Source organism: Rhipicephalus microplus, chromosome 3 (genome assembly GCF_043290135.1).
Source record: "Rhipicephalus microplus isolate Deutch F79 chromosome 3, USDA_Rmic, whole genome shotgun sequence".
Classification (NCBI taxonomy): domain Eukaryota; kingdom Metazoa; phylum Arthropoda; class Arachnida; order Ixodida; family Ixodidae; genus Rhipicephalus; species Rhipicephalus microplus.
Window position 1 is genome coordinate 222,102,720 of NC_134702.1, and position 19,975 is coordinate 222,122,694.

Consider the following 19,975-nt stretch of genomic DNA (forward strand, 5'->3'; position numbering starts at 1 on the left):
CAGCCCTTAGGAAAGGTAACACGTTAGGCGTTTTCGGCGCTCGGGAGAGACGCTTAACACGACATTTTAAGTGAATTATTTCACGCGTAATCCACGGGCTTTGGCGGTTAATCTTTCTTTGTTTTTGTGGGACATATTTGTTAATACAAGTATGCACGGCCGTCTTGAAGTGCAACCATAATCCGTTTACGTCGAGATACCCGTTATTGTATTTGCTCTTAAAGATGTCGAAATCTAGTTCGAGAAAGTCCAAAATACTTTCATCATCAGCACTGTTAAAATCTCTAAATGGCTTAATGATTGCCCGCGAAGTTGAGGGCAACATATGACTTTTAAACTGTACTATTTCGGGATCTGAAATCCCGGGCAGAGCATTGACATCAAAACCGAGCCGTTGAACGAATTAAGAAAGAAAGACAAGGTCAAGTAGTGACCTTGAGTTTGTCGAAACACGAGTAGGTTCATGCACAATTTGGCCTAATTTACAAGAAAAAACAACATCAAGCAGTAGTTCGGAATGATCGCAGGTAGGAACGGCACGCATCGAATCCCAGTCAATTCGGGGCAGTTTAAAATCACCGTCTTGTAGAAGCCAGTACTCCGGTGGAAGACTTTGCTGTCGGCAGCTTGTTCGCTGCTCTTCGTTGGCGTCGGTGTCTTCTCCGTGACGTGGGCTGGGTTCACGGCTTGACGGGGGCGTCCAGTACATGAACGAAGCAGCACCTCCACCAGATGTCACGGGGTCGTGACGTGGCCGAATACAGGAGACTTTGCGTTGGAATTTCACTGTTTATTTGGGCGAACCTGTGCCCGGTAAACGGAAAGTCCGATTACAGTATCAGTCTTGGCCTGATAGCGGTGAACGGAGCGTCGGCCGTCGATCAACTACTGACAAGTGGCGAAGTGCGTGGGCATCTGTACTCTTGCAATCGAATGTTCTAGCGTTATCGCTGGCTGTGGCATAGGTTTCAGAATAATCTGTACAGTTCGCTGAGTGGACGTGATCTTATCGAAATGATCTACTGAAGTCCAGAAGCTTCTCGAAAACTGCATCGCGCTTTGTGCTGAGAATTGTGTAGTGTTTTGGGGCGATAACAAAGCTTGAGAAATGAAAGGTGGCAATATATTTGATGTTGTCTGTTTAAAGATCGTGGACCTACTGTGAAAATGTTTTTCTGAAGCTATGCAGAAGTGGACTAGTGTGCACACTGCCGACATTTCGCCAAGCCATTTCTATCAATCATCGTTTCACATCAAATAGTTAATTTCGCAATCTTCATTTTTCTTCATTTGAATAATATTGGGGGAGAGGAGTTGACTTCTTAAAACCACATGAAATTATGAGAGACGCTGTAGTAGAGGGCTCTCAATATTTTGACCACCTGGGGTCCCTTAACCTGCACTCAAATATGAGCACACGCGCCTACGACATTTCTGCCTTCATTGAAAAGCAGCCGCTGGAGCCGAATCTTCATTTTTCTGGAGATACAGATGTAGCTAAATAAATGTTAAAAACGCCTGCAATAAATCGCACTATAACATCTGCAACATATTTTACAAGTTTTATTTGAATGTGATCATCACGACATCTGTTACTCTCCTTTCACTGTACTGGGTTGTATTTTATTCGTTGCCACAGACTCTCAGCATAGTCTTTCATGGTTGTGAAAGTTTATGTGCTATTGTGTTTCCGGAAAGAAAAGACCCCTTTTCATTGATGCGAAAAATTCATGAAACACGTTTTCGAGAACTGCCACCGTAAGTTCCTTTTGATCACCATTTAGAGCCTGCGCGTGGCTTTGTGACTGTTTACGTTGCAAAAGTGCGTTCAAGTGAGTCCATACCATGTCAAAGCGGTCCATCCTAACATCTCAGAGTGTGGAGAAACGTTCAGTTCAAGATGATCCTAGTTTTTTTTGACAATTTATGTCTAAATTTTTTCAATAGCTATAAATGACTCGTATATAATTACTCTCATTACACATCTCAGGCGTAATCTCTAGTTTGGGCGGGAGTTTACATGTTCTAAAGAAGAAATGGGAGGAATATAGCTGTTCAAGATATCAGTAGTCTTGCCCCTTACGGTGTACGTGCTGGGCTGTTGACGCTTCCTTCGCGTTTAGTTGGCTAACGACCTGAAAGCCACTTTGGTATACTTGAGAAGCCGTATTTTCTTGCAGCAGTGTTTTCTAAAGTTACGGAATAGTTGGATACAAAAACGTTAGCTGTGAGTAATCCCTCGTATGAAAATTCCATTTGTTGCGTTTTCATCGCCTACAGCGTCCGTCACTATATTGTGAATTTTGTGCTTCATTATCAGTTTTTGGCACAATTGATTTGCTAAAAGAGTTGCTTTTGCGAGTTCGTACGACATTATTTACATGAAAAAGTAACCTTCATCAATCTAAACGGATGTAATTTACTGAACAAATCTGATTTGCTTAAATCTTTATTACTGGAACTAGAACCTGATTTTGTAGCAGTTACCGAAACTTGGCTGTCAAGTGACATTCATAATCAAAAAATAGGTAGCCCCAACTATGCGATAATACGGAAAGACCAGCCGACACGTGGTGGCGGCGTCACCATTTTTGTCAATAAAAATTCTCTTTTAAGGTTCTTCCGGAAATTGAGGGTGTAGAACCAATATTTTGCAGATCATCCAAAGGTTTACGTGCCATCATTGTCGGTTGTTTATATCGTAGCCTATCTGCATCTAGTGACGTCATTATATCACTTTGTAGTTATATGCAGAGTCATGTTAAATGCTAGACTAATCCTTCTGGGTGATTTTTGTATGCCAAAAATAAACTGGCAAGCTATGCATATCAAGTCTGATGACTCGCAATCGATATGTCATCCTTTGCTCAATCTCAATTTACATCAGATAGAGACCCAACCCACGCGAGTACATGCATCGTCGTCGAACATTCTTGATTTAGTTTTTTAAGTGATCATTTCCTGCAAGAAACTACTAGAATGGAAATAATGGAGGGCATCTGAGATCATAACTTAATTTATTGTGCTGTAGATGTGAATGACTATAAATCTCATCAACAGACGTCGCTTTATTATTCTGGGCTGCTGACCCGCAGGGCGCGGGTTCGAATCCCGGCTGCGGCGGCTGCATTTCCGATGGAGGCGGAAATGTTGTAGGCCCGTGTGCTCAGATTTGGGTGCACGTTAAAGAACCCCAGGTGGTCAAAATTTCCGGAGCCCTCCACTACGGCGTCTCTCATAATCATATCGTGGTTTTGGGACGTTAAACCCCACAAATCAATCAATCAATTTATTATTCTGACTTCGACCAGGCTGACGACACGAGCATAATCGATTGTCTTGCTTCCGAATGTGATTCATTCGTATCACTTACAGATAACCTATTCAATGACATTGCCCCGCCGCAGTGGTCTAGTGGCTAAAGTACTCGGCTGCTGACCCGCAGGTCGCGGGATTGAATCCCGGCTGCGGCGGGTGCATTTCTGATGGAGGCGGAAATGTTGTAGGCCCGTGTGCTCAGATTTGGGTGCACGGTAAAGAACCCCAGGTGGTCGAAATTTCCGGAGCCCTCCACTACGGCATCTCTCATAATCATATGGTTGTTTTGAGACGTTAAACACCACAAATATATCAATCAATCAATTGACATCGAAACACTTTGGAGTAGATTTGCAGGCATCGTGACGTCACGCATAAAACGCTACGTACCAATCAAAAAGAAAAAAAAACAACTGGGCGACTCAACCCCTGGATAACACGTGTTGTGATACCGGCGAAAAGAAAAGTAAAACGTCTAAGGAAAAACCTAACACGACACCAACTATTCTTAGTAGACACTATCTGACTGTAGCTGTTTTGTTAGCGACATGAGAAGTAAACTAAAAGATGCTAAAATTTATTTCTTTGCAAAGATCCTTCCCAATTTTTTGATGAACGCTACAAATAAATTTTGGAAATATATAAATCCAAAGAAAGATGATGAGCTCATGCGTTCTTCTGACGACAACAACGATCTCGCCAATTCCTTCAATGCTTACTTTCAATCAGTTTTTACCGTAGAGGACCAAATTGCACCACTCATTCAATCTTCAGACCATTCATCAACAGAACCCTTAACAAGCACCGAGCAAGGCGTGCTCAACCTACTAACAAATATCGATACCAAGAAGGGCGCGGGACCTGACTACATATCAAACATTTTTCTTAAAAGGTGTGCAGAATGGATAGCTAAATATTTATGTGTAATCTCTAATAAATCACTGCAACCATGAACTACACCCGCAATATTGAAAACCGCAAAAATAATACCAATGCACAATGAAGGCAGCAAATCCATGGTTTCAAAAACAGGCCAATATCACTAACATGTTCTGTGTGTAAATTGTTACAACATCTGACATTGAAACACATATGTATTTACCTAGAAAAATCATATCCTGTCTCATGTACGACACGGTTTCCGAAAAGGCTTTTCAACGGTTACTCAACTTTTAGAATTATTACACAATGCAGCCCAGTCCATTGATAACCATAAACAAATTGACCTCATCTTCTTAGACTTTTCAAATGCAATTGATCGTGTTTCTCATACATAATATTAGGTAATTTAAAAGGTAGTGTTTGAGATAAGCCCATTGTTCACTGGATTGATGATCACTTAACCAATCGCTCACAATCCGTACAGTTACAGGACACCACCTCTGGAATAGGAGCAGTCACGTCAGGCGTGCCACAGGGACGCGTCTTAGCACCAATATTATTCACAATAATTATTATTGATCAGCCCCTCTCAACTGAAGTAAAACTAAGGCTCGTTGCAGATGAATGCATACTTTACCAGGAAATTATTACTCCTACGGATCACCTAACTCTTAATCAAGCACTAGAAGATGTACACATTTGGTGAAAAATTGGCAAATGTCCCTTGATATTGGTAAATGTGTCTCCCTGACAGTAACTCGCAAAAAACACAGGTTTAACTTTTCTTACACTATTCACAACTACCCCTTAGCCACAGTCTCTAGCCACAAATGTCTAGGAATAACGATTTCAAACGACCTGAGATGGAATACTTACACTGATAATATTACAAGCACAGCCTTAAAAAGTCTATTTTTATTGAAAAAACGTCTTAAACTCGCACCACCAAATACCAAACTAATACCTTATACTACAATCGTCAAATCTGTATTAGAATATGCCAGCCCTGTCTGGTTGCCGTATACCCACCAACAAGTTAAAAAAAAACAAGAAGCGGTTCAAAGAAAAGCAGCAAGGTTTATTTTTAGCAAGTATAGACTGACAGACTCACCGACCCACCTAGTCAATAACGCTGGCATTTTAACACTACAAAACCGAACAAAATTAACAGGACTAAAACTAATGTTTCAAGTATTCCACAACGTAATAAAAATAGATACCTCAAGATATCTATCTTTTTTCACGGCAGACCAACCCGTCATAATCATTCCTATACTCTTGTAGAATGCTCTTTTAACACTAATTGCTTTAAATACTCATTTTTTTCTCTAACCATTAAAGATTGGAACTCAGTGAAATCTACCTTAAGCACTGAATTATCCATAAACTTGTTTCTAGCTGCGATTGAAAGCGAACTTCTTGCCTCGCAAATTGCACTAACAACATCCTATTATCACTGAACCCAATAAACGATGCGTCAGTGTCAAGTTGCGAATAGAAAAATTTTGTTTTTTATGATCGTTATATTTCAAGTGACATGTTTTTCGATTAGTTTATTGTTCATAAAATTCTTTGAATAAGTTGTTCAATAAAAATGCCTACTTGTTGTCCCTACCCCATATTACAAATGCATGCATTATCTTTTCGCGGTGATTCTTAACGATAACCTAGTTCATGATTTTGATATTACTAAAATTGTTTATTTGCGTGTTCATTAATGGCAATGTATAACCTAAAGTTTGCATGCCATTTTGTAATTTCGGCTTTTTTGTGTTTTTTATCAATGTGAATCTGTGTAAACAAATATTCGTTTTCATATGATTTCCCTGCTATAACCTCTGTTTAGACTGGCAGTATCATTAAATAAATAAATAAAGAGAGCGCCAAATTTGGAATGCTGCTGTTTGTACCCTTCTCTTTCTTGTCCTCCGTTTATGTGCTGTTTTTATGTGAACAACGTATTTAATTGTACAATATGTGTGGTTTAAGTTCCCCAAACCACCATGTGATTAGGAGAGACACCGTAGTAGCTCCAGAAATTTTCACCATCAGGTGTTCCTTAACGTGCACCCAAATATGAGCTCACAGGCGTTCAGCGTTCTCCCCATCATTGAAAATGCAGCCGTCGCAGCCGGAATTCGATCCCGCGACCTCTGGGTAAGCAGCCGAGTACCTTACCCACTAGACCACCGCGGTGGGCACAAAGTTTTCGTAAGAATATTACAAGTTATGGCTTTATGCTTCCCGAATAATTTGCCATTTGTGAACTTTTTCCGGTCATTCATTACATTCATAGCATTCTCTGAACGTTAAACCCCACATATAAATCATAGCATTCTCTGATGCCAGTGACGGCTACAGGTAATAATTGAGCCATTTTATTCGCTTCATGTATGCAGTGCGAGTTAATCAGGTACTTCGGCTTTACGTGCGAGACGGCCAATGCCACCACCGACGATGGGTACATCATAGAAGTCGACAGGGTGGGACAGACCCCACAAGACAACGGCACTTCATCAACAGCAAACAGAACCAAGCGCAAGTCAATTATTCTCGTGCCGGGCATACTGGCGGACTCGTGTTCCTGGTTCATTAACTACCCCTCGCAGAGCGCAGGTAAGCGAGCAATTTATGACATACTTACAGTCGTGAAGCTTTTAAAAGGAAATTATTAAGCAGTCATCGATAAGGCCTCTTTTTTAAAGCGAAGAAACTATTTCTTCTGATAGGTGAAGATGAGGTAAAGAAATTTTCGGGAACTGAACTTTTACTTCTCACAATTTTGATACAAAGCCCTACGGAGACAGTGACTGAGAATAACATCTGCGATAGAGCCATTCAGAGTATTGCGAACCCTACCATGCTACTTATTCAGGTATTGCTGTTTACCGAAAATATAATTGGTGCAAGTTTTCTGGCACGTAGAGCACGAAAAGAAGCTCTGTCTGTTCGTGAGGCAAGTATATTGGATGCAATGTAAGTAAAGTTCTTGTTGGTTTTTCTGCGTCGATCACGCAGATCTTGGACTATGATCGGTAGCGATGACGACCTCAAACGCAGGAAGCAGTGGAGGTTAAATGAATGAATTCTTCCGTAAGAAGGGAAAACAATCGCTGTATTTCTTACGCTCAGTTCTATATATTAACAAAAGAGAACGTGCAGTCTCACGCTTGCACTGTCCTCAACCATCTTTGCCTTTAGTTTCACTGGTATATCAGCGTCCCGATTGCAGCCCAAGCTACGTACATCATGCTTCACTGTTTCACGTACATTCTTCACGCTGATAACTGCCCAGTCTGCCGAGCCACCATTGTGCACGTTAATATGGAGTGCACACAATAAAAAAAGTAAACAGTGGCCATACTTTAGCGCTGGCTTAACCGCGGCGGCCAATTAGAGCCAATTATTCGTAGGCCACAGCCCGCCGGGAAGGGCCGAAACGGAAAGTTAAACTATCAAGAAAAACAACGGCTTTCCTCTTCGCTCATCCACAATCGGTAGCAAGCAGCTCCGCAGTGACTGTCACACGTGCATGATTTATTACTCATACTCTCCGGTCTTCAATGGCATCGTTAGCCAGCAAAAGGAACGAGGCCGAACGCGAAACGGAGTCCTGTCTTGGCATCGTGCAGCATTGCAGGCAGATTCCCTCAGACAGTGCCGCCCCGCCAGCGCATCGGACCCACCAAGGGTGGGCGGTACCTTCACCAGACGCGGCAACTTCTCAGAGTTTCAAAACAAGACTGCCATGGCTGTGACCCAGACCTAAGGCCGGAGGTAGGGGGTGGCATGCAACTGCCCTCATGGCGCCATCGCATGCAGCCAATACAACTGCTAATCGCGTTTCTCTTAAACGCCGCGAAAGTTGCTCAACGCTGGCCTCTGCTGCGAAATACGACCTCTCTCGGCATTGCGTGAGCTCGCGGTTTGTCCCTCCGAGCGAAACCATTTTTTCCTTGAGCGCGCGACGCAATAGAAAAGCCGAGTGGCCATCATCGGCGAGCGGAATGACACTGCCCTCTTTCCCGGAAAAGGAAACACGCCGGCCTCTTTCGGACGCAAAACAATATGCGACCATACACTGTATATGTTTTATTTTCAAATTGGGTAGCCTGTGTAACGCTGTCCGTCGATGTCTTCATGCCAACACCCGGCACCGCGCTCCACTCGCAGCAAGTGTTCGGACGGCGCCAAGTCGGTCTAGACTTCTCTCACAGTGCACGGTGATGTCACTCTCTCCCTCAACCGCCGCGCGTTTGCCACGTGTCACCTCTCTCTCGCTTCACCCTTTCTACCACTCGCAACGTTTGAGCTCTCATCGAGTGAACAAACGTTCCTCTCGTTTATCTGCGAAGGAGAGGACACCGGAAGGGAAATCGTTTGCCAGCCATAAGAAGTGCCGAAGACGTTTGGTTTAACTCGGCCGTCCCCGGCGTTGCGGCGGTTAGCAGGGCCGATGGCATTCGCGAATGGCGACGTTGCACCTGCAATACAGGCGAGGCACGAGCCAGTGAAGCCGAGCGTTGGCGTTGACAGTGGAAGGCCAACGACATCGACGAGGTGTGACTCAAGCACGCCGATCGCGTAGAAAAATGGAGACGGTGCTGCGAGTGTCACTGACGAGACGCGAACCAAGGAAGCCGAGTGCAAGCGTCTTCAACGCAACCCGCCTTTCGAGTCTTTGCGTTTCAGACAAACGTTTACTCGAGTAAACGCTATACGAGTTTCGCTTCAGCCCATTCTTCCAGCACCCGCGTCAACGCTTGCTTCAACCAGTGGAACGCCGTGCGCCTCGCTGCTGCTTCGCGTTATCCTTTATGCTGCGTCACGTTACGCAACGCGTACGTGCTGGCAGCATCGCAACGTATCTGCGATAAAAGGGTGATAAAAGACGCTTTATGCAGTGCGTCTGAGTAAATAGGTTTTTTTTTTCATTGTCTCTACCCACAGATGCACGCTGCACACTTGAGTATCATATAATTGTTATGACGACGTAACCAAAAGCGCACTTGAAAATGATATCAATCCCTTTCTGCAGAGCGCAGGCAATGTGCAGTAACTAATCCTCTTTATAAGCGATCGCATCAATCAATACATGGGTGACGCAATCACTTACACAAAACCGTGCATAGAAGTGTTACCACGTAAAGTGACAGTTCTAATTGGGTATCTAACAGCCCCGCGGTCGGATGCCAGTGTTGAAAATGACTGGCAGCCTATTTTGCAGAGCGGCTGCAGACGCACATTTCGAGCGCGGAGCCATGCGTGACCGCCTTAGAAGATGCGCGTGTTCACTCGTCCTCAGAGCTAGGCACTGCGCCGTGCTCCCGACTGGGTTGCAAAAATTAGGTGCTTTTTCTCATTTTCTAACCACTACCACAACCACTCAGAGCTACCTTGATCAATGACCAACGAAACACATTCAAAGATAAAGGAGAGAGAGAGAAGGCAGTGGTGGTGGCACTGCAGCTGTGGCTGCCAGGGCGAAACAGGGAAGTTTATTGCAAACTGGTAACAACATTTCAGGTGAGTACAACTGTCTGGTGCAACAAACTCACTTCAGTGGCGTGTACAAACAAAAGAACATAGACAAGATGTAACACACAGCACTTCAAATATTCTCACAGGTCACGAATCACTTAAGAAAACTAAGAGAAAAGAAACGCAAAAAAGCAGTAAACTGGAACAGATTCACGTATTACCTACGACGAGAAGCAATTTTCTCCCCCGAGTTAAAATAGCAGTAAAAGAAGTTCAATATTCCTGTTTGGAACTCCAAAAAAGCGTGTATGCCATTTTCTGATAAATGTTTCTTTACCCTGAGTTTCCATCTGTTCAGTAAGGTACCAAAACATCATCATTCTAATCTTCTGTAATGCTGGGTATGCAGCTCCTTGGGGTCGTCGCCGTGCTTCGGCCATACAGCGGCGACGCCACAAGACGAACATTGTGACGTACAGTGCAAGTTTTTCAAATAAGCCCCTTCTGCGCTGTTGGCTCGAAGGAATTGCCACTCCGAATTGACGACGCATGACGTGCCACACGCCTTTGGCCGCTACGCATTCAAACATTGTGTGGCGGATCGTTTCTGTTTTCCCGCAGTTGGGGCAGTGATCATTGAGAACGATGCCCCACTTTAACAGTCTCTGATGAGTGGGCAACGTGTCCCATCGCCGCAGCCAATCAAATTCTCTATTGCCGGTACATGGTTGTTCCGCCATTTCTTACACTTGCTGGACATCCATCTCTCTTTTTCCTCGTCAGTAATCGAGCGACTGATTAACATTTCCCTAATGCGTGTGGGTGCGAGCTTTGCAAAGTATTCTTCGATGGCGCCGCCATCAACCGAACGCTTGAGGCCCTCTGCTACCTTATGAAAGGCATGTGGGTGTTCTTCTTGAGGTCGCCTGTACCTTTCCGACGTGAATGCGGCTGCAAGAGTTCCGTTTCTATATAGCGATAAGCTACGGCCAGGATAGTGAATGTCCTGAAACAATTTGTGAACTGTTTTAGCAGCAAGTGCTTTTGTGAATGTCACAACATCTGGCAGACTGAGTCCTCCACAACGTTTTGGGAGCTTCAGGAACATTTGTTGAACTTTTGGTGTCTTCCCATCCCATAGGAAGGCTCCAACCAATGACGCAAGGCGGCACGCAAAAAGTTTGGGTATGAGTGTAATGTGCCCGATATAAAAAGCATATGCGTATGCTTTGTTTTTCAACACCGTCACTTTGGCGTCAAGTGACAAATTGAAGTCAGTGGCATACGCAACGACCTGCGTGGCTCGATGTACGGCGTCCTCCCAATTTTTTTGGCCACCTTCCCGTCTTGAAAGTATACCCGGAGGACTTTTACGGCATCCACGTATTGAATACCACCCGGCAAAGAGCCATGGAAGCTACAAAAACGAAGGGCTTTGCTTTTCTCCGCAATCGGGAAAGCCCCCAATAAACCAAAATAATCTTCGAACAGCTCCAAGAAAACGCGGTAACTGGCTTGGTTTCACACAAACACAAAGATGTCATCCGCATAAGCGTTGATGCTAAATGACTCCAGACCTGTCCATGGAAATCCCTGAATATTAGGGCACTTGGCCACTTTCCTAAGGAGAGAATCTATGGAAAGAACAAAGAGCACCGGTGCGATTGGGCATCCCTAGTGAACACCTCTTGTTACTGGAAAGCTCACTGTCTCCACGCCGTTGATGAGAAGTCGGCTGGTCATGTTGGTGTATAGAAGCTTTATACAATGAACGTACTGCTCAGGCAAACCAAACATTCTAAGTACGCAGTATAGGTAGTCATGTTCGACCCTATCAAATGCCTTAGCTTGGTCCAATGACACGATAGCACTGGTAACGTTTTGGTAACGTTTTTGGCGTTGGCATAGTAGAACAAATCTGTTATCAGAGTAAGTAATTAACAAATTACTTACCCTGCACTGCACACGTTTGCGTGGGTGACACTATATCGGGCAGAAAAGGTTTTAGCTTCAAGCCAAGGATCGTAGCTACAAGTTTGTAGTCTGTGTTAAGGAGGGTAATCGGCCTCCAAGACCGTGGATCGTCAGGATCCATGCCCTCCTTTGGCAGCAAGACTACACGGCCCTCACAGAAAGACCTCGGCTTTTGCCCAATTATGAACCCGTAAACCATGTGGGTAAATGCTTCGCCTAGGACGTCGAAGAAAGTTATATAAAACCCCATCAGTATTCCGTGTCGACCTGGAGGCGTGGTAGTGTTCATTTTCCTCAAGGCTTGCTAATTTTCATCTTTCGTCGCCTCAGCGCAGAGCATATCAGACGCCTAAGGACACAGTGTGGGCAAGCCTTCGCAAAATTCTGCGATTTTTTGATGCTGGTTGCTGTCTTTGGAGCGATGATCTGCAGAGCAGAGCCTTTCAAAACGCACCCTAAAGACCTCCTCGATTGATTTGATATCTGTGACGATGCTCCCACACTCTGTCCGTGCTGCACCGATAATACTGGGCTGGTGTTTCCTTACCTCTACTCGCTCTGCGTATGTGAAGTTACCTAGTTCATTCGTATGCAGGTGCAGTTCCTCTGCGCGTTTAAAAGCCCCGGACCTTGCCCTCAACAAAAGATTGTATTTCCCCTTTTTGGCCCCAATGTACTCTTGAATTGCGCCGGTCAGATTACCTGCGCGCTCAACGATTTGAATACGCCTCAATGTTTCATTCATTTGTGATGTTAGACGTGCATGGCGCATTCTTCCGGCCTCCTGCGCAATCATACGCCATCTGGCCTTCAAGAGATTCTATGCTGTCAGTGTAATTTGTGGCGTGTCCTCCAAAGACGCATAGATATTCATGCGCATTTCAGATACCGGAACTTCATTATTTAAAATTGATGAATCAATTCGCCACAACTTGGAGCAATGCCTTCACAGCTGGGCCTTGAAGGTGAACAGCACTGACATGTGGTCGCTGAGCTTGCGTTGCCCAGGCGCTAAAGAAATGACATCGCATGTCTCCAAAGTTTCAAAGAGCTCGTTAGGAATATAGACTCTATCAGTGCTGCTCTGAGACGTACCCTGAACGCGCGTGGCTCCAAGAGCGATATCGTGAAGCGTTGTCCATGTATCGACCAGCATCAACTCTCTACATATATTCTGCAACTCTTTCGAATGGTATGTGCTTTGTCCTGACTAGGGCCTCGGACATCTCGAATTGAATCAAAAACACAGTTGAAATCACCTAACAACACGCACGGTGCTGAATTTAGCAGGAATGACCTGGCACCTCTAAAAAAGTCATTGGCAAGAGACCTATCCACGGGCGCGTAAAAGTTGGTGAATCGAATTTTCTGGTCATTTATCCACATGTCCACCGCAATAACATGGCCTTCTGCATCAAAAAGGCAATGCGCACCCCGCCTGAACCTCGGATTGAGAAACACGACACCTGTGCCACGCGACTGCGTCTGCTTTAAAGAGAAGAAGGCTTCAATCGAAAAACAAGTAGGGAAGATCAAGATGTCGTGCCGCGTTCGAAAGTTGGTCTCTTGCAGAAAAAGTACGTCGACCCCAAGCGAGCGCACAAGGTTCATTATCTCCTGTTGCGTTTACAAGATCTTTGAAACCACGAATATTAAAAGTCATGAAAGATAGCCTATTCATTTAAAATAAAATTAGTGGGAAACGAAACAAGCTCCTTATAGCGGCACCCGTTCGTCCCTCGTAGCCACGGTAGTAGTGTTTAACCAGTATTACATTTTGACCTCCAAGGTGGTGCAGGTGAGAGATTTCTTCATTGCGTTGTTAAACAATAAAACATAGTGCTCAATGTACATGCCTATGGCCGCTAAGGAGGAATTAGAGAAAGGAGAAATCGACTTTTAGTTAACGTGCACGCTGCGAATATTTCACTGTTCAACAACTCACAGAAGAAAGGAAAGGGTTGCTACATTATACTTGCTGGGCGCGACATCCTAGGTTTTAGAAAGATTTGGCGAGCGTTGGCCGCAGTTTCATAGATACAGTGAACTAGTATGTACCATGAACTCTAGTTAGTTAAAGGTGGGAAGTAGACACGAAGCGCAAGCTGTAAGAAAGTGTGAGTGTGCCTCCTCTCGTTCAGTCCTTAGAATGTTCGCTGGATGGCGGTGCTTCTATATGAGGAATATATGATGAAAAGATGCGAGATGGTGGTACTTGGGGTGCTGAATAGGTGGACGAAGGGACACACAGGCAGATGCATGGACGGACGGATGCATGAACGGACGCAGGAGCGGATGTATGGACGAAAGCAGGGACGGATGCACAGATAAACGTGTGGACGCTCGCGTGGACGGGTGGATGGGCGCATGGGCGGCAACACGGACGCACGCATTGATGGACGGAAGCAAGAACGAATGAATGGGCGGGTGCTTCGCCTCACTATTCATCATTAACTCCGTGGATATGCTGCCATTTTTTTCTAGAGGGGTTCACACCTACCCAACGGGAGGGAAAGAGGGGGGGGGACACAGGTCTCGGCTTTCCTCTGTGCGTGGATGATGGCGGTAGTTTGAGCGGATTGCACCCAGGTATATCAAAGTCATGCGATTCTCCTTTCTTCCCATGCGTATGCTTGTGAAGAATGAAAAAAAAGTAATTGCAATAAATTACAATAAACCACAGTAGATTGACCGTTTGAAAGAACGGGTTTTCGTTGCACCATTGAATGAACTGGTCTTTGTGAATGAATCATTGTGATGACGCACCCGATTGGAGAAGACATCGTAATTGTTACTATCTGTCAAGCGTAGACCACGTGGTCCTCGTCGTGGCCATATGTGTTTCACAAGTGAAGAACGGCTCTACATGCGCAGCACGCTTTTATACATTCATAATTAGATTTTGGCTTTGCTTACTTTTCTGAGCAAATAACTTGTTACTGTAGATGTTTGTGACTGCATGCCAATAGGAATGATAATATTGTAAGGCTCTATATGTCGAGCAGCCCCGATGCTATAATAGCTTCAAGACAACAGTTTTCTTTCCTGTACTGCGTGCATACAAGTATGCTTGCGATACGCAATAAGCAATTTTTTTAAATATGCTGCACGTTGGCAATCCAATTTGACACATGTTCTTTTAAGTTTTATAGAATTTTTGAGTGGGGATCTGTCAGGCATTCATTGGGATCCGTCCACCGCTATCTCCAATAGTAACAGCTGTGGGCGCGTGCGTCCCTAGCAACTGAAGCCCCCACAATGTCACGCTTATGCATCAGAGGCTGTGAGCATTAGCTGCAAGCGCGCGCTTATCCCCGCCGCTAGCAACGGAAGCACCCACCTCCTTGACATAAAGGTGACTTGCCGCAGCCTGAATGCAGTGCGTTTGAAACGCTTTTGTAGCGTTTGTGCTGCCAGTGTTTGTGTATTTGAAACGCTTTCGCAGTGTTTCTGCTGCCAGCGTTTGTGTAGCGTTTGTGTTCATAAGACGCGGACATTATGACCACCAGGTACAATCCCAGGCGCTGTGCTTCGCAACTTTTCCTTTCGCCGTTCACTCTATCCTCACTGCGCCCCAATTTCTCAGCCGCTCACACCTCTGTCGCCTGTTCACTGGCTCTGCGCCTCTCAAGAACATCAAATATTAGCTCGAGATGCCATTGGAAAACGCCAACGCCAAGCCGAGAATGCTGTTTGTTTTGTCCAATTTATAATACTAAATGCGAAGCATTTCTTAGCCAACTTCAGTGACTTTAAGCGTATCTATCTATCTATCTATCTATCTATCTATCTATCTATCTATCTATCTATCTATCTATCTATCTATCTATCTATCTATCTATCTATCTATCTATCTATCTATCTATCTACCTATCTATCTATCTATTCATCTATCTATCTATCTATCTATCTATCTATCTATCTATCTATCTATCTAGCCACTTACGACTTTCAGCTCTCCTGACCATATTGATAATGGTATCGATACCAACCTTGGCATGGCAAAACATGACTTTATGAAGAACAAATTTGACTAGTCATAACCTGAGAGAGAGAAGAAACTTTATTCAAGTGTCCCTGCTTGGGTGAAAGGTGGCGAGGGGCCGGGAGACGGGCCCTTCTGTCCCCCTTGCTCAGGCGGTGGCCAGGCCTTGAATCCTGGTGGCGTCTTCGGCCAGCCGGACAGCCCAGAGCTGGTCCTCCGGGCACGTGCTGAGCAGCAAAGCCTCCCACTGCTCGGCCGTCGTGATTGTGAATGTAGGGTTCGTGCTGTGTTTAACTGAGTGAGTAGCTTCGGGGCAGGCCCATATAATATGGTCGAGTTCAGCGTTAGGTGCACCGCACGTTTTGCATTGTGGTGTGTGAATGGCGGGGTAAATACGGCTGTACAGTGACGGACAGGGGAAAGTGCCAGGTAGTGGACTGCTGCTTAATAAGGCACTTGTCTGGTGGTGGGTATTGAAGTCTGGCCTTGCGGTAATACATTAGGATTTCTTCAAAGGTAACCATTCTGTCTCTCGCATTGTCGCGAAACGAGGAGACCATCATCTCTCGCTCAGCCGTGTCAGGTCGCGAGGGGTGGTGCTCTGTTGGATGACGCGCCCGGTGGACGAGAGCTCGGGCGGCGTCGTGAGCGTGTTCGTTCCCTGCGAGCCCCGAGTGGCCCGGAGTCCAGATGATCTCAATGCGGCGACGACGTAACAGAGGTGTACTTGTGAGAATTCGGAGCGCCGGTTGGGAGATCAAACCTTTGGTAAAGTTGCGGATGGCAGTCTTTGAGTCGCTGATGATGCAGGATGCTTGGGTTGAAGCGTAGGGGAGAGCGATGGCTGCTTCTTTGCCTTCTTCTGGTTTGTTTGCGCGAATGGTGCCAGTTACGGTAATTATGTACTGCTGCCCGGTGGCGACAGTGAGGGCCATGGCCCAATGCATAGGATATTCCGCTGCGTCTACATACGCCACGTGAGTGGCTTTCGCTTAACGCTTGCCTAGTTGCTTGGCGCGGTCTACTCGTTTTCCCACGTTATATTCAGGGTGCATATTGCGTGGTATGGGGGGAATCACGAAAGTGTCGCGAAGGTCCGAATGAATTGGGAGTTTCTGGCCAAACTGGGAGGCGTAAGGTATGCCGAGCGAGCACATGACATGACGTTCTGTAGGAGTTTCGCCTAATCGTTCGTAGTGCGATATAGGTTGGGCTTCAATGAATTCGTCTATAGTATTGTAAAGTCCTAGGCGACTTAGTTTTGCATTAGGCGTAGACATGGGGAGATGCAGCGAGCACTTGTAGTAGCGCCAGATCATTATGTTTAGTTTTTTTCTTGTCGGTGAGCGTAAGTTTCATAAATGGAGCAACGTAAAGGATTCTTCTTATGGAGAAGACAGTCGCCAGTAGTATCAGATTGGCCTCTTTAATGTCGTGCTGTTTATTGGCGATGCGGGAGATTAGCCTTGTAGTCTATTAGACATGATGGTGTAGTAGCTGCATTGTTTCCGAATTGCCACCGTTCTTCTGAATGCGGAAGCCCAATACGCGAATGGTAGGGACTATTCGTATAGGGTGATGTTGCACATGCAGATTTATTGTGGGAAGGTCTCTGTTGTAGGGAGATCTAGGTCGATAGACAGGTAACTCTGACTTTTGGGGCGAGCAGGACAATCCTCGTTGTTCAGCGTAAGTTGTGATTCTATCCATCGCCAATTGAAGTGCATCTTGTATCTCTCCGTCACTACCTCTGGCAATCCACAAGGTGATATCGTCCGCGTATATGCTGTGGTGGAGGTGGAGGATATCTTCTAGAAGTGGCGGAAGGTGAAGCATGGCCAGGTTGAAAAGGAATGGAGAGAGGACCGACCCCCGTGGTGTCCCTTTCCCACCGAGAGTAATAGAAGGTGCAGGGAAATTGTTGCCCGAGAGTGTCGCTGTCCTGTCCGTTAAAAAGTTGCGGATGTAGCGGTGGGTATGGGCGCCTACGTTGAGCGTGGCGAGGGCGGCAAGGATGGATGAATGTAGCACATTGTCAAATGCCTTGGTAAGGTCTAGCCCCAGAATAGCACGTGTCCCGTACCGAGAGCCGTCTTCACCGTCGATAATGTGACTCTTCAGTTGCAGCATCACGTCTTGTGTCGAATGTTTAGGGCGGAATCCGAGCATTGTATGCGGGTAGAGGGCATGTTCTTCCATGTACCTTTGTAGTAGAATATGAAGAACATGCTCGAGTACCTTGCCGACACAGAATGTGAGAGATATTGGCCAAAGGTTCTCGATAATAAGTGGTTTTCCTGGTTTAGGTATCAGAATGACTGCGGCGGTTTTCCATGTTGTTGGTATTTCTCCCGACTCCCAAACCATTTGCAGATAAGATGTAGCGTTTCAAGTGATACTTCGTCAAGGTTTCGTAAGATATTATTTGTAATTTTATCCGGGCCATGCGCTGATTGGGGTATCAATTGTGAAACTGTGGACCTCACTTCCGCTTTTGTAATCTGAGAATCTAGGGCTGGATTATCCACCCCATTGTAGCATGGGAGATCAACCGAAGTAGCACTGACAATGTACCGACTAAATAGGTCTTAGATAAGGTCTTCATTGGTACCTGGATGATTTTGCAGAGCGGTGATTAAGGAGTGGCGCTGAGCAGTTTTAGTCGATGTTGGTTCTATGATACTACGTAGAATATTCCACGTTTTGGGCACGTTAGGTAAGCGTTGCATAAGGTTAAAAAGCTGATGCCAGTTCTGGCGGGAGAGGTGAAGAGCATAATCTTCAATTTGACGCGTTAATATAGCAATGCGTTTGCGTAATGAGTAGTTTGTTGGAGTTATAGCGCTTGCGCAGACCAGCGAGGGCCTCCCACAAGTGCAGTAGCTTGGTGTCTACCGTGTCACCTACGGCGTCTTCTGGGGGAGTCTTGGTAGCACGCTTAACGTCTCGTAGTAAAAAAGTTGTCCATTGGTCGATCGAGGTGGCAGTTTCTGGAGAGACCGTTGCCCGCAATTCGCGGAAGACATCCCAGTCAACGAGGGCAAGCTGTTTGGATTTCCTGCGCTGTGGGCCATCCTTGACGATCGTTTGTATTATGTAGTGGTCGCTGCCTAGATGTTCATGAAGGTTGGACCACTCTGCATGCGTAATATTCGCAGTGAAAGTGAGGTCAGGAGTGGTGTCTCTGGCAACGCTGTTGCCCAACCGCGTAGGGTATGCCGGGTCTGTGTAATCATAACCTGAAAATCATGTCACGGATGTCACGAATGTAAGGATTTACATTTCATGGTCCTGCAGCTCTCGCGGTTGTTTTGTTCACATGGCATGCTCCAAACTGGTATGGTAAGACATGATTGCAAGGCGAATACAAGCGACAGACCCTAACACGATAAACATGAGTTGCGTGTGATGTAATAACCAGAATACATGCTACACTCATGATGCGCTCGCGGCCGTTTTGCGAGCTTAACATATACCAAACTCGGTATTACGCAATGCGTATCAACGACATAGGTGAATGACACATACACACATGATAATCACGACATGCACGTCATGTAACAACATGACTACATGCCACACTCATGATGCGCTCGCGGTCGTTTTGCTACCTTCACACACGCCAAATTTAGTATTACGTGACGTCAATGCATTACGAAGGTATGTGACTGGTGCAAACATGATAATCATGAGCTGTGTGTCATGTGATAGCATGACTACATGCCACAGTCAAGGCTCCAATACCTGTTGACGTGACGCAGTGCGCGTGCTCGCCGGTGTTCATTTAGACGTGTCAAACCGGTGTTGTGATACCAGGCGCAGGTTCTGCCATATACTCGCAGGCACGCGCTGCGTTGCTTTGACGCATGCACGTTTCAGCGCATCCGGCGTCCCTCCGTCAGAAAAAGAGGGGACGCAGTGTTGTATGGGTAACGAACGCATCGGCGCGAATGCAGCATATCGCATTTCACACCAGTTACCCTGGGGCCGCACCGACGGACGCTAGTCGTGCCGGTCACGCCTGGCGTCAAATATAGAGTGCTGGCGTTTGGCTAACCTAGCCTCGCTGTGCCCAGCGCGCGCGTGCGTCAACACTACATTGGAGTATATTTCGCCTCTCATGATGTGCTCGCGGCCGTTTTGCTAACTCCACATATACCAAATTCGGTGTTAAGGGACGTCATTGAATGACGATATCACTGGTGAAAACACGATAATCCTGACACGCGTGTCATGTAAGAACAAGACAACATACCAAGCTTGTAGCGGGCTTGCAGTAGTTGTTCCACCTCCACATATACTAAATATAGTATCACGTGACTTGAATGGTATAAC

General features: G+C 45.7%; 1 protein-coding gene across 1 annotated transcript in view; it reads left to right on the forward strand.

Moving 5' to 3' along the window:
* The window catches only part of LOC119169265 (lysosomal acid lipase/cholesteryl ester hydrolase), a 261,381-nt gene that overhangs the window by 51,720 nt on the left and 189,686 nt on the right, over window positions 1-19,975 (forward strand). Inside the window, exon 2 of the mRNA XM_075890735.1 lies at window positions 6,600-6,816. Coding sequence (XP_075746850.1) covers window positions 6,600-6,816 — 217 coding nt within the window. The remainder of the gene's footprint in view (window positions 1-6,599; window positions 6,817-19,975) is intronic.